The sequence below is a fragment of the Musca domestica genome, unplaced genomic scaffold (assembly GCF_030504385.1).
Source record: "Musca domestica strain aabys unplaced genomic scaffold, Musca_domestica.polishedcontigs.V.1.1 15, whole genome shotgun sequence".
Classification (NCBI taxonomy): Eukaryota; Metazoa; Arthropoda; class Insecta; order Diptera; family Muscidae; genus Musca; species Musca domestica.
In genome coordinates this window covers 11888629-11903180 of record NW_026712207.1, presented here as the reverse complement: position 1 = coordinate 11903180, position 14552 = coordinate 11888629, and the positions used below count along the sequence as shown (strand labels likewise).

The following is a 14552-nucleotide window of genomic DNA, read 5'->3' as shown; positions in this document are numbered from 1 at the left end:
AGAAGACCTGTCTTCTATCCATAGAAGACCTGTCTTCTATACATAGAAGACCTGTCTTCTATACATAGAAGACCTGTCTTCTATAAATAGAAGACCTGTCTTTTATACATAGAAGACCTGTCTTCTATACACAGAAGACCTGTCTTCTATACACAGAAGACCTGTCTTCTATACATAGAAGACCTGTCTTCTATACACAGAAGACCTGTCTTCTATACATAGAAGACCTGTCTATTATCCATAGAAAACCTGTCTTCTATCCATAAAAGACCTGTATTATATCCATAGAAGAACTGTCTTCTATCCATAGAAGACCTGGCTTCTATCCATAGAAGGTCTGTATTCTACCCAAAAAAAATTATCAGGACTTCTATCAATAGAAGACAGTTCTTCTATTGTCTAACATCGGATTTTTTTAAGGTCAATCCTTTTCCATAGTACTGCTTTGTGCCACCGTTTATTGAAATGCTTATCTATTCTTTTCTTCTTGTCTATCCACAATAGGAACATAATCGAAAAAACGCCAAGAATTTGAATAATAACCAAGACAAATATCAACAACAACAGCAACGTGTTTAGATAAATGACCAATTAGCATAAGAAAAATCTCAGCAACAATAAAAACAACTGCAACAGCAAACAATTACATCAGCAACGATGATGACAACAACACCGTAACAGCAGCGGCAGCAGCAACAGTGGCGAGCAATGCCAGCGGCATCATCAACAGCATTCATTTCTTTTTGAAGACGAAATGAGAAAAATTGTCACGCAAAGCGGCAACAACGAGACAGAATATACACCGGAGCAGCAAACTGCAAGCGAAATCTAGCGACACGCCATAACACAAAACAAAACAAAAAAATCTCAGACCTCGACATTAGTATTTTCGTCAACAAAAACAAAAAAAGGTTTGCTCAGTCTGACGCGGCTACTCAATGGCCATTGTGTGATATTCAAGCGTTTTTTGGGATATTGTTCGCCCAACTGAATCTAAGAGAGAAAAATACACAAACTTACATGAAAATATATTAAATTGCATATAACGTCGAATAAAAAAAAAAAAATAATAATAATAACAAACACAACTCAAATATAGAATTAAATATTTTTTAGTGAAATTTATTGCACTGCAAATGGATTACATAAAAGAAGAGTGTTTGTTATGGTTGATGAAAAAATGATAAATAATACCTAAAAGTATTATTATTATTAAAATATTTGAAATATAAGTTGATAAAGTGAAATTAATCTGATAAACATAGTTGTTAAAGTAAATTGTGAAATAACGCCTTGAAATATGCTTTAATTCATGATTAAGTGATATATACGATCATAAACCAGCATTCTATACATATACTCGCCTGAAGAAAGACAACAAACAAATATTGCGCCTAAAAGTATGCAATGTAAACATCTAAATTAAAAGGTATTTATTTTTCCGTTAACTATTAATGTTTATTTATTTATTATTTATATTAAATCCTGATTTATTTTTAGAAATTATAAGAATAGTTGCATGTATAGTTATATATTTAGATTGCGTGATGTCTGCCTTTGTAATTGCTTCCATTAAATAATTCGTTAATCTTTAAATGGTATGTGTGCCAGGGTGGACAAGATTCCTCAATTTGTAAGACTTTCACTATAAAAACATTATAAGGTCAGTGAACGCTTGTTGTGCGCTTCAGAAAATAATACAAGTTAAAAAGTCGTTAAGCTCGGCAAGTTCAAACATATTTTGAAAATATGACGGAATGCACATTTTCCAAATTATTTTTAAAATACATATTTTGATTTAAAATATCAATGAGCAACTTTGTATCACAGTGTTAAATCTATGGATAGGTTGAAATATCAAATTGTAAAAATATGGTGTTTAAAACCGAGAAGAGTCTTTAAAGTTATATAAGGGTTATACAAAAACGAGGACCTATTTCAGATTTTTTATGTACAGAGTTGGCGTACTCAAACTAAATGCTATAGGGGGCTATACCAAATCGTGGACCTATACATGCAATGTTTCGCCACCGGAGGTAGAACCCATTATGACCTACAAATACCAATTTTCAGACAAATCCGTGGTATAGGGACTATACCAAAACGTGGACCGATATATCTCATTTTCAATACCAACCTTCCTAGACATAATATAAATTGTTCTGCTAAATTTTGACGCTCTACGTCAAATAATGTGGGCTGTATCGTGATTTCAACAGACAGACAGACAGACGGACATCGTTAAATCGACTTAGAATTTTATGCTGATTATGAATATATATACTTTATGGGGTCTACGACGAATATTTAGGGATGTTACAAACGGAGTGACAAAGTTAATATACCCGCATTTCCAATGTGGAGGGTATAAAAATATTTTTGGAAATTTTTTAACTTTTGTGTGGGGAAGGAAGCTGATGTTAATTAGCAAAATACTTTGATGGACAATGTTTGAAAAAATCTAACACTGCTTCAAAATTTGTTCTTCTGTGTCCACTTCTACCAAATGTTTTGCCATGAAGAAATAGTTCTTTATGACGATGACCATGGCTACAAAATTCTCGAATGTACAATGATAACATTAAGAAAGCAAAGTCATTTCAAAAAAGCGTATTCATTTTCTGTAATTTACCTTGTCAAATTTCACTACATAGAAAAAAAGTTTTTTGGTACCGGTATCGCCTCCATAATTTTTCGATTTGGTCGGGCTATTTACTTTGTGACTTCCTAAAAAAAGAATACATATTCGAATTTTTCTAGGAACTTTTGTATGGCCTTCAAACGGCCATAATTCACCGTCACACGCTGCCGGAATATTGCTCTACGGTATTTTGGCCCATTCCCGGCGGAGCGCTTGCTTGAGGTGATCGAGACTTTGGTATTTTTTAGTGCCAACCTTGCTTTCCAAACTACTCCAGATACAATAGTCCAACGGATTGGTATCCGGAGCTTTTTGTGGCCATTGTGCGCTGGAAATGAAGCGAGGAACCTCATTTTGTAACGATTCTTGGGTGGCGCGTGCTGAGTGCGATGGTACTGAGTCCTGTTGGAATGTCCAACGCCAAAATGTTTTGGTCAACGGCCAAAATGTTTGCGTGCCCAAGGCTTTAATACACCCTCCAGAATATTTTCGCGATAATATTCGGCATTTATTCTGATTCCACTGTCGATTAATACGAGCGGAGAGTGACCATCGGCTGTTATGGCGGCCCACACCGTCACCATGGCCGGCACTTGAGTTCTGGTGACCAACTTAAGGTGCACATTTTCAGCTGACCTCTTTGGAAGTAAACGAATGTTTTCTCATCGGAGAAAACCAAATTAGGCAGTTCACAAGCGAAGCAACTCTTTATCTGTTTTGAGTCAATTTTTTTCTGTTGCGGTGTTCTTGCAATTTTTGGAATTTCAATGGCTTTACCCGAGCTCATTTTTCAATATTTGCCGAATGGAAAATTGCGATATGTTCAGCTCACGAGCCATTTTTCGGCCACTGCGACGCGGGTTTCGATCAAGACGCTTATTTACTTTTCGAACCATTTCTACTGATGTTGCTGTTTCCGTCTTCCGTCCACTTCCTTGACGTCGGGCTACGCTACCAGTATCACGGTAACGAGCGATGGTACGAGACACAAAAGATTTATTCACATTTAAATACTGGAGTGCTCTAACGATAGCCACTTGTGGTTTTCCAGCCAGATATAAAAAAATCACACTATCACGCTTAAATTCCATCACGAATAACTGTTTTTCTGGAAAATTTTCACCAAAATGCTTTTGTACGCTTGTAAACAATGTAATGAGCTGTCATTGGAATAATTTTTACAGCTGTCTGACGAGTAGCTTAGAAATGACAGCAGTCTGAAGTTGGTTGCATCTAACCCTGTATTTCGGGCTCTGTAACGCAACTATGCATGGTATTGTATATTATTTTCCTTCTCTTTCCTCTGACTGAGAACAATTTCCTTCTGAGCCAAAGGTATTTTACCGTGGTAGGAGAGTTTAGCATTCTTCAATATTATGGTACATTATTTTGTCTCCTTCATCGCTGGGTGCGTTCTTGGCAATCTTTCTGGGAATATACTCCAGTTTATAGTCCTCTGTCTGTAATCGTACGTGAAGTTCATTTGATCTCCCATGGTATCGGCTGCAGAGTTCTTAGCTATATTGGCGAAAATATTACTTGCATTTTAGTTTTGGATTTTTCGAATTTCGGACGTTATTTCTATATTTTCGTATTGTTGTTAAACGAGAAAGCATTTAAAGGCTGGATGGGTACATATTCATAAATATGGCGTGCCATGGCGTCAGAGGAGACATATTACAGCCCAGCTTCTTCATAGATTTGATAGATATAGATCTCCAGAACAGATAACAATTCTTTACAATTTCTGGACCTTGCATAAAGAAAATTCTGGTGATCTATTTTGTTCCACCTGTCGAAATCGGTGTAGAATTCCAGTTATGTGAAAACGTATTCTTTTCTCTGATTGTCCTTTGAAAATTTTTTGGAGTTTAACACTAAACTGGGGAGGAAAACTAGAATTTAACCGTGTTTTTAACGGGTTTTACAAAAACAGAGATTTTAATAGTTCTTCTATACAATATAAAAAATCGAAATAACCTTACAAATTTCACCATACTTACTAAAATCATATCTTCTTCCTCTCATTTCAGATTAAAAACAAAATAACTCTAACAACTACTTCGCAAACAAAACAATCTCTCAACTAACTGGTTCCTGATAAGAAAACACCAATCGTTTTTTTCTCTCCCTCCCTCGACAACTCGAATATCTCGCTCTATAAATATGCTCAAATTCTAAATTTTATTCTAAGAAACAAATACACAAAAAGCAACAACACACAAGCCAACATGCAACGCGGCAGCAGTGAAGAGCGTATTGCCAGCGCTAATTCAAGTCCTCGCCATTCAAATAAATCAGCAGGTTCAGGTCTATTTGGCCTACTTACCAAACGTTCTACAAAAGTTGAACCGCATCCAAGTGTTGAAGTGGAGCACAACAACAAACCGGCCAATAGTGGGAGTGGCAATAACAACTATATGAGCACATCTTACGATGGCGGTGGCAGCGGGCATGACACCTCATTTGCCAAGTGCAACTCGGAGAAGAAATCACCCTCACTTTTGAATGAGGCTGGGAATCATGTGGCGAACAAATCCAAGAGTCACACACTACCCAATAATGTCACCCCGGGGGATATGATGAAGGATGCAGCGAACATGGAGAAATCACACAGCAGTGGCATCATCAATTTGCACCGTAAAGTCAAGGCGGGGAAGAACAAAAGCCACATCCATCGCCACAGCACAGATGGTTCGCAGAGTGATGGTGGCGGGAGTACGGAGGTGGTGTTGAGGAAAGCACCCAAGCATCGTTCGCCAAACCACAATAGATTTAGCCATCAATTTAGTTTGTGTTGCAAGGCCGAGAAGAAGCCAGCAACACCTCCGGTGACGGTACGTTACAATTCCATTCCAGATGCAGCACAAGTTGTGCGCAGGGACAACATGTCCTTGAGTTGGACGACAGCCGACAATGCCTCGTTGTCGCTAAATTCGTCTATACTAAATCCCAATTGTAGTCTGCAACCTCCTGGCGGTTTGGCCACCAGTGCCAATTTGACAGAATGTGCCAGTGCTCCCCAAAGTCCGGTTACCGGAAAACCAATGACATTTCCTATGGTTGACAGCTCATATGGCTCACCTTCCAATTCTTCCTTACGTAGTAATTTAAGTGATACCCCCAATGGGGCTGGGGCTGTGGCAAATGGTCCCATAAGGCCAATTGCCGTGCAGGCCTGTAGATCTCGTCTGAGGCTAAAATTGTATCCTCCTGGAAAGGAATTACCACCATTTGGAGCTGGTTTCCTACCAGCCGAAGAGGGCAAAGTATCGGCCATAAAGAGGGCCACAACGCCCCAGCATATGTCCTCGCCCAATATTGCCACGCAACCGGAACCAGCATTTACCACGGAAGAGGCAGAGACACAGGCCATACGTTTTATGTCCCAGGACAATATGCAATTGGAGAGGCAGGGTTCGAGTACGGGTTTGGCGCGGCAGGCTTTAATGGCAGCCCAGGTTCTGAGTTTGATACCCACAGAAAAGGCAAGGGAGAGGTAAGAGAGTTGAGTTTCACATAAATTCAACAAGAAACTGATGAAGAATTTATATTCCGTAGGAGTTATTTAGATGGCCGTTTGGGATCCTCTTCCCTGCTGGGGCCAAGTGAATTGAACAAAGTTCTACCCACTAAGGAAGTCACAATATTTGTTGGCACCTGGAACATGAATGGACAAAGTCCACCCAAGTAAGTCGAAAATATCAAAGCATACTTTCAGGTGTGTAACAAATGTTGATGTATATTTTCAGGGAATTGAATGACTTTGTGTTACCATCTAATGTCGAACATGTTCCCGACATTGTGGCCATTGGTACCCAGGAGTCTAGCCCAGATCGTTTTGAATGGGAAGTTACCATACAAGAGACCCTGGGACCATCCCATGTGCTATTCCATTCAACAACTCTGGGCACTCTCCACCTGGCGGTGTACATGCGACGCGATTTAATTTGGTATTGTTCGGCACCCGAAGATGCAAGTTTGTCGGTCAGAACTGGTTCAGCATTTCGTACCAAAGGCGCCGTGGCCATATCGTTTTGTCTGTTCGGCACATCGATGCTTTTCGTTACCTCGCATTTAACGGCCCATCAGCAGAAGGTCAAGGAACGCGTGTCGGATGTTAAGCGTATAATCCATGCTCTCGATTTGCCCAAGAATCTCAATTTGCGGCACAAAAACAAAGATGTTACCCAGAATTTCGATAATGTTTTCTGGTGTGGGGATCTCAATTTTCGTTTGGGAGAACCGCGAGAGAAGTTGTTGGAATGGATACAGAATACGAAATTTCCTCTGCCCTCACATTTGCCACATGGCTATATGCATACGGATCAATTGTCATCGGTGTTGGCTGATGGTGCTGCATTTCGTGGTTTTATGGAGGCGAATATAACATTTCCACCCACCTATAAGGTAAGTTGAAATGGGGGGGGAGAGAGAGTTACAAAATAGTATTTTGAAATGTTCTTATTCTAATAAAGTGTACGAAAGGTTCTAAAAGGTACAAAATGATAAGAAGCTATTATAAACAATCGGTAGTTGTAAGAATTTTGAAAATGTTCTTGAAAATGTTCTTCATGTAGAGATCGGTGAGATACGGATGGATTTTCCTGATTCCAAAAATTAAAGTGTGGGGAAAGTACAAAATTTGCACAAAACTGTTCTTAAGATCCAGAATATCAAAATTTTACTCAGAGGTGTGGTAGAGAATTTTTGGGTAAGATTAAGCATGATACGAAATTGCTATTGATCGATCAATTAAAACTAAAAATTTGAAATATTGTATGGGATTTTTGGAAATCGTACTATGTAGGCACTGAAGGTTCTAAAATGAACAAAATCGTACAACATTGTCATTAATCGATTGATATCAGGTAGAAATGTTAAATTTTGTATTGGAGTTACTCTTTGGTAACATAAAATAGGATTTTTTCAAAGGGTACTAAAAAGGTACAAAATGGTAGAATCATTGGTAACAGCTTTGCATTTTTGCAGATGGCGAAGTTGGGTGAAAAATTGTGGAATTTTATGAGATTCGTACTTTAAGTACGGTAGAAAAGTACAAAATCGTACACTACTGTTATTGAGCGATCTGTAAGACCTATAACTTCGAAACTTCCCAGAAAGAGTGGAAGCAGCGGTGACATAAGGCAAGTTTTTACAAATTCGAATTTTAAGGGTAGGTTTGGGTAGGGTAGGGTACTATGTTGCTACTGAGCGTTAAAAATGTTGGACATTTGTGAATTCGTACACTAAAGTACGAAAAGTATCAATAGGTACAAAACGGCACAAAATTGTTATGGAGTTTTAATCATGAAGATGAGTGTTGGTGTGGAGTAGTAATATAAGACCGCATATTTTAGAAATTCGTACGTCCATAGTACGGAAAGTACTAGAAGGTACAAAATCGAACAATAAGTGGTAGAACTTTGAAATTTTGCATGAGGGTCATCCTTTGAGTAGAAGTGTACGATTTTCGGTACATAGTACATTAGGAATACGAAAAATACTAAAATTTTTAAAATGGTACAAAACTGTACGAAAAGTACCAAAATTTAAACATAATGTTTCTGATCAATAGATAAGATCTAGAACTTTCAAGTTTTCAGAGGAATAACTTTTGGTTGAGTTAAGGTAGGATTTTCGCTTATCGTACTTTATGGGAACGAATAGTCCAAAATGCCCTAACAGAACTTTTTTATTGAATGAAAGCAAACAAAGTCGGAAATAGCTCGAATTATGGCCTTCAAGCGGCCAATGAAACCGTCACACGATGTCCAAATGTGGCTCTGAGGTGATCGACACTTTGGTATTTTTTAGTGCCAACCTTGCTTTCCAAAATACTCCAGACACAATAGTCCAATGGATTGCTATCCGGAGATTTTGGTGGCCATTGTGCGCTGGAAATGAAGCGAGAAACCTCATTTTGTAACCATTCTTGGGTTGCGCGTGCCGAGTCCGATGGTACTGAATCCTGTTGGAATGTCCAAGGTCTGCGGCCAAAATGTTTGCGTGCCCAAGACTTCAAAACACCCTCCAGAACATTTTCGCGATAATATACGGCATTTTTTCTGATGCCACGGTCGATTAATACGAGCGGCAAGCGACCATCGGCTGTTGTGGCGGCCCACAACATCACCATGGCCGGTGGCCAACCGAAGGTCCACATTTTCAGCTGACCTCTTTGGCAAGTAAACACGATCATTTTGTATGTTTACAAACTTCTGGACAACGAATGTTTTCTCATGGGAGAAAAACAAATTCGGCACTTCACCACTTTCGACTAAGCGAAGTAACTCTTTAGCTCTTTTGAGTCGATTTTCTTTCTGTTGCGGTGTAAGTTCTTGCTCTTTTTGGAATTTCAATGGCTTTACCCGAGCGATGGTACGAGACACAAAAGATTTATTTACATTTAAAATTCTCACCAAAATGCTTTTGTACGCTTGTAAACAATATAATGAGCTAAATTTTAACAGTGGCTTAGAAATTAATGCAGTCTGAAATTGGTTGCAGGTTTTTAATCTCACCCTGTATATACTTTGTGAGCAAGGCTGTTTTAAAACGAAATTGTAAGTGTTTGATTTTTTTAACAATAAAATGCAATCTAGCCTGGGTGAGAGAGAAAGAGAGAGGAAGTAATTTTTTTTGAACTACGACTGAAAGCTTTATAGTTACGTGAGTAGACTTGTTCTTTATCAATTCATTGGTGCACCTAGGAGTTTTTCCGTTTAGGATCCTTTGAGAAGCTATTGTATTTGGCACTCGCTTGAAACTAAAAAGTAGTTTTGAGAGTGTTAAAATATACGAGAGATCAAAAACCAATATTGGGCTTGCAATTCCAATTGAATTTAACCCCATATATTTGTCTTGTAGTTATTCACATCCCTGAATTTATAACATATTTTCCTTTTTTACTCTTTTTTGGTATCAATTTTTATTAATAATTTCTTTTTGATTTCAGTATGATCCCGGTACACAACATTTCGATACATCTTCCAAGCAACGGGCCCCAGCCTACACCGATCGCATACTCTACAAGTATCGTCAAGCTCAGGGTCTAATGATGCGACGACAAAGTACCGTGCCCGGTTTGCCGTCACCGACACCACCCTTTGTACAGTGTCTACTGTACGATTCTGTACCGTCCATTATAACCTCCGATCACAAGCCGGTGTGGGCATTATTCAAGACACTGATACGAGCGGGTACAGATTCGTAAGTTGTTATAATTTTTTTCTATCTTCCATGGTACTTATTGATCAATTTGTTTCTTCCGAACAGCATTCCATTGGCAGCTGGTCTCTTCTGTCGTGATATTTACCTAGAGGGTATGAAACGTAGACTTAATAATCATTATAGCGGCTCTTCGGCGGTCTGTTCGATACAGTAATGGCAATAAATTAATTAGCGTACGCACATAGTTTTAACGTACATTTTACAATGGTGTTTGTTAGAGAATTTAGAATATGTAAAAGCCTGTTTCAGTATGACGATACAAAAGTGAATTTGGAAGAAAAACACCATTCCAGTTTTTTATATGTTTGATTTTTTAAATTAAATCGAAAATTTGAAAAACGCATTTGGAGTTGTGATTTTGCATTGAAATCGTCATACTGAGACAGGCCCTAAATATTATTACTATTAGGTTTATTGATAGACAAATTTAATAAGAGAGGCTTGATAATTGTTTAATAAATAGCTTAGTAACTTAAGATTGTTAGTGATAACATTGTTTTGTGATTTTAAATTGTAATTATATTTAATCTGTTTTTTAATTTATATTTTTTTTGGTATTATTATTCAAAAATTATCATCAATAATTATGGAACCATTATAAGAGTGCACTTGTTGTTATTTCTGTGTGTTATTGAACAGTTTGAGAGGTTTTTATGTTAATAATTGCTCTTTATGTAAAAGAGAGTGTGTATAAAATGCTATTTCGTCACGTCTCAAAATAGTCACAATTTTTTTTTTCTACAAAAAAAAAAAGAAATGATAATAATAAATAAATAAATAAGTAAATAAAATAATAATAATAACAACAACAACAACAACAATAATCATAATAATAATAATAATAATAATAATAATAATAATAATAATAATAATAATAATAATAATAATAATAATAATAATAATAATAATAATAATAATAATAATGATAATAATAATAATAATAATAATAATAATAATAATAATAATAACAATAATAATAATAATAATAATAATAATAATAATATAATAATAATAATAATAATAATAATAATAATAATATAATAATAATAATAATAATAATAATAATAATAATAATAATAATAATAATAATAATAATAATAATATAATAATAATAATAATAATAATAATAATAATATAATAATAATAATAATAATAATAATAATAATAATAATAATAATAATAATATAATAATAATAATAATAATAATAATAATAATAATAATAATAATAATAATAATAATAATAATAATAATAATAATAATAATAACTAATATAATAATAATAATAATAATAATAATAATAATAATAATAATAATAATAATAATAATAATAATAATAATAATAATAATAATAATAATAATAATAATAATAATAATACTAATAATAATAATAACAATAATAATAATAATAATAATAATAATAATAATAATAATAATAATAATAATAATAATAATAATAATAATAATAATAATAATAATAATAATAATAATAATAATAATAATAATAATAATAATAATAATAATAATAATAATAATAATAATAATAATAATAATAATAACAGCAATAACAACAATAATAATAAAAATAATAATAATAATATTACACGTATTGAATGTAGATATTTTCATTTCGAAAAAAGCACCTAAAACATTTATACCTTTCAAAATCTGCCTATAAGTAAAAAATGGCTTTCAGAAATAGGTCCGTTGTTCAAAATCTAAAATAGCTCAAAATAATAAAAAATTAAAAATAGCGCTCAAACCCCTATTGTAGTTACATATAAAAAAAACTTACTAGGGAAAATGATATCTTTAGTTAATAAAAATAAAACAAATAGGAGTATTGAGTGTTCTATAATATTAAAAGAAATAATTTACAACTTATCTGTTTCACAGCTATGCTTGCCTTAACATTTACATTCATATACATATATCATCTACATTGTGCCTCTATGAAAAAATCACTGTCTGTAATATGAAGGATCAAGGAAATTCAACATTTTTAGTTAATAATATAACCAATAAGGTGTATAATGCAAATAATTGGTTGAATATTGCGTAGGCATTGGAATTGAAAAGTTCAATATTTAAATGTTAACAAAAGAGCATCGAAATAAGTAAATTGCATAATGCATTGAAACACTTACCCGACAATTGCCAATATATCCTTTTTTGGAGCCTGCACAAAAATGCGATATTTCTACATATATAGATGTTTCTACATTATATAGAAAAAATAGTCAGAACTTAAAAAATACTTGAAATTGGTATTTGGCCTCATATAGGGCCTACACCAAAATAATGGAAGGACGTGACTTATTTTTTACACCAATATTTATTGGAGTAATCCAAAGCCGTCTACAAATTTTCCATGCTCTATAGTAAATGTTGCGAAATATATCACAACATATTGGGACCCACTTTGTATATGGTCAAGGATACATACACGCCTTATAAAAATTTTACGGAGAAACCGAGATCCTTTGAGATTTTAATTTACAAAACGATTTCTATAAAATCCGCTTGGCATTTTCCAAAGTCCATTGGATAGTGAAGTAATAAGAAAGTTTGCAGCGATTTCGGAAAAAGGCCTAAATTTGCCAAAAATAAAAAAAGGATATTTATAAGCCGAAATTAATGACATTTTCCATGGTACATATTAAGTATATAAGTTTCGTTTGTTCAGGGACCCCCATTGAATTTCGACCTAGAATATTTCTTCCTTTGGAACTATCCCCAAAAAATGCAGTTTTAAGGGAGATTTTTACTTAGAATGAAAACGTGTTAAATATATCGATATCATATAGCCCCCATATAATGGTACCCCCGGTATTTTGATGAGTGTAGCCAAATTTTTTCAATGGAACTGTCTGAGAATCTACACCAGGAGTTCTGTCTTAGTACTTTACCCTCTGGTAGAGTATTGTCTATATAGGTCCACGATATCGTATATCCCCAATATAAGGGTACCTTCATATATTCGGTATTTTGATGATCTTAGCGACATTTTTCACCGGAATTGTTTCAAATTTCGTATTTACAGCCTGTGACAGAATATTGTCTATGCAGGTTCAGATCTTCGTATAAGACCCATATATGGTACCTCCGGTGATTTTGATCGCCAACATTATTCACCGGAATTGTTTCAAATTTCGTATTTAAAGTTCCTAATGGGTACTACAACCTGTGACCGAAAGTGAAATTGTCTATGCAGGTACAATTAATCTTAAAGGCTCCATATAACGGTATTTTCCTATATTCGGTATTTTCATGATTTTAGCTACATTTTTCACCGCATTTTTTGGAAGTTTCGTATTTGAATATTGTAATGGCATATGACAAAATTTGCCTATACAAGTCCATGTCTTCGTATAGCCCCTATTTCCTATATTGGTATTTTTAAGATTTTAAAAGAATTTTTTTTGAAAATTTCAGCTTGTTTACCTGTCTTGATATAAAAGGTATATAGAGATTTCTTTTCTTTGGTGACATATAATGAAATTTGGCGTAGAATAATTTTGCCATTGGCTTTATCCTTTTAAAATGTTTGCTTTTACTCATACTCACATAAAGTACGGCTTCAAACCTAAAATAAGTTTTTAAATATACAAATATGAATTCCTGAAGTTTAGGCAAGATTTAAACTTTCGAAGTGTTCTGGAACCTATAATAGAATTTGATGGAAAATTAATTTTTTAGAAAATTTCGACAGACTACGACCACGTTTAAAGAGAGTTTTTTTCCATATTTTGGAAAAAGTTCCAAAAAACTCCTTTGTTGACTCACTTGAACATTTCTGAACAAAAAATCTTCGTTTTGGGAACATTTATGCAAACGTTTTTTTTTGATATATAATTTCTTTTGTGACTTATGATGAAATTTGATGTAGAATAATTTTGTCTTTGATATTATACTTTTAAAATGTTGGTTTATAGGAGTATTTTCCATAAAGTCACATCACATCACATTTTAACCCTAAAATCTGTTTATAATATATATGAATTCCTGAGGTTTATATAAGACTTAGACTTTTGATATCTTCTGGGATCTATAAAAGAATTTAATGGCATGTTTATACGACCACGTTTAAAGGGAGTTTTAACCCATATTTTGTAAAAAGGACCAACAAGACCCATTTCGTGGCTCGCTTGGGGGCTAAAATTTGAAACCAAAATATTCCCCGTATTTTCATCTGCAATATTGCCGAAAACACTTTTTATCTAGAATGCACTGATTTCGAGGAATCTTTATCCGAAAATTTCCTAAAGTGTGCCGGAGTGGGCAAGTTAACCCCCTCTCTTTTGGTTACTTTTCGATGTAAACTTTCAAAACGCCGATACATGTGTCTTCCTTTTTTAGCTCTATTTTCATAATCTGCTATTGAAAATTTTAATTTTTTTTCGGACACTTTTATTATTCTAGTTGTCAAACATTTTCGAAGTGTACCAATCGGAGTGATTTCGTAATTTTACAGTGAATAATGGATTTGTCATTCTGCTGAACTCGAAATATAAATGTTGGGCTATAATAAAAACATATTATAGAGTAATCTAAAAAAGTTGTTTTTTCTTGATTCAAATCAGTTTTCACAATAGAAAATAACAACTCATTCAAGTTAACCAATAAAAAATCCAATGTTACAATTAATATGCCTTACATTAAGAAAAGATTTCACAATAC

At 34.3% G+C, this 14552-nt stretch overlaps 1 protein-coding gene across 1 annotated transcript; it reads left to right on the top strand.

Moving 5' to 3' along the window:
• The first annotated feature begins 1285 nt into the window (after nt 1-1285).
• Nucleotides 1286-10103, top strand: LOC101894948 (inositol polyphosphate 5-phosphatase E). Its single transcript, XM_059119659.1, has 6 exons — nt 1286-1429; nt 4675-6140; nt 6203-6331; nt 6394-7051; nt 9600-9853; nt 9920-10103. The coding sequence occupies exons 2-6, from the start codon at nt 4873-4875 to the stop codon at nt 10026-10028; spliced, it is 2418 nt and encodes an 805-aa protein (XP_058975642.1). The 5' UTR covers nt 1286-1429; nt 4675-4872; the 3' UTR covers nt 10029-10103.
• The last annotated feature ends 4449 nt before the right edge of the window (nt 10104-14552 follow it).

Coding starts and splice junctions, on each gene's coding strand:
- LOC101894948 (XM_059119659.1), top strand. CDS start 4,873: ATGCAACGCGGCAGCAGTGAAGAGCGTATTGCCAGCGCTAATTCAAGT. Junction 6,141..6,202: donor ACAGAAAAGGCAAGGGAGAG/GTAAGAGAGTTG, acceptor TATATTCCGTAG/GAGTTATTTAGATGGCCGTT. Junction 7,052..9,599: donor CATTTCCACCCACCTATAAG/GTAAGTTGAAAT, acceptor TTTTGATTTCAG/TATGATCCCGGTACACAACA.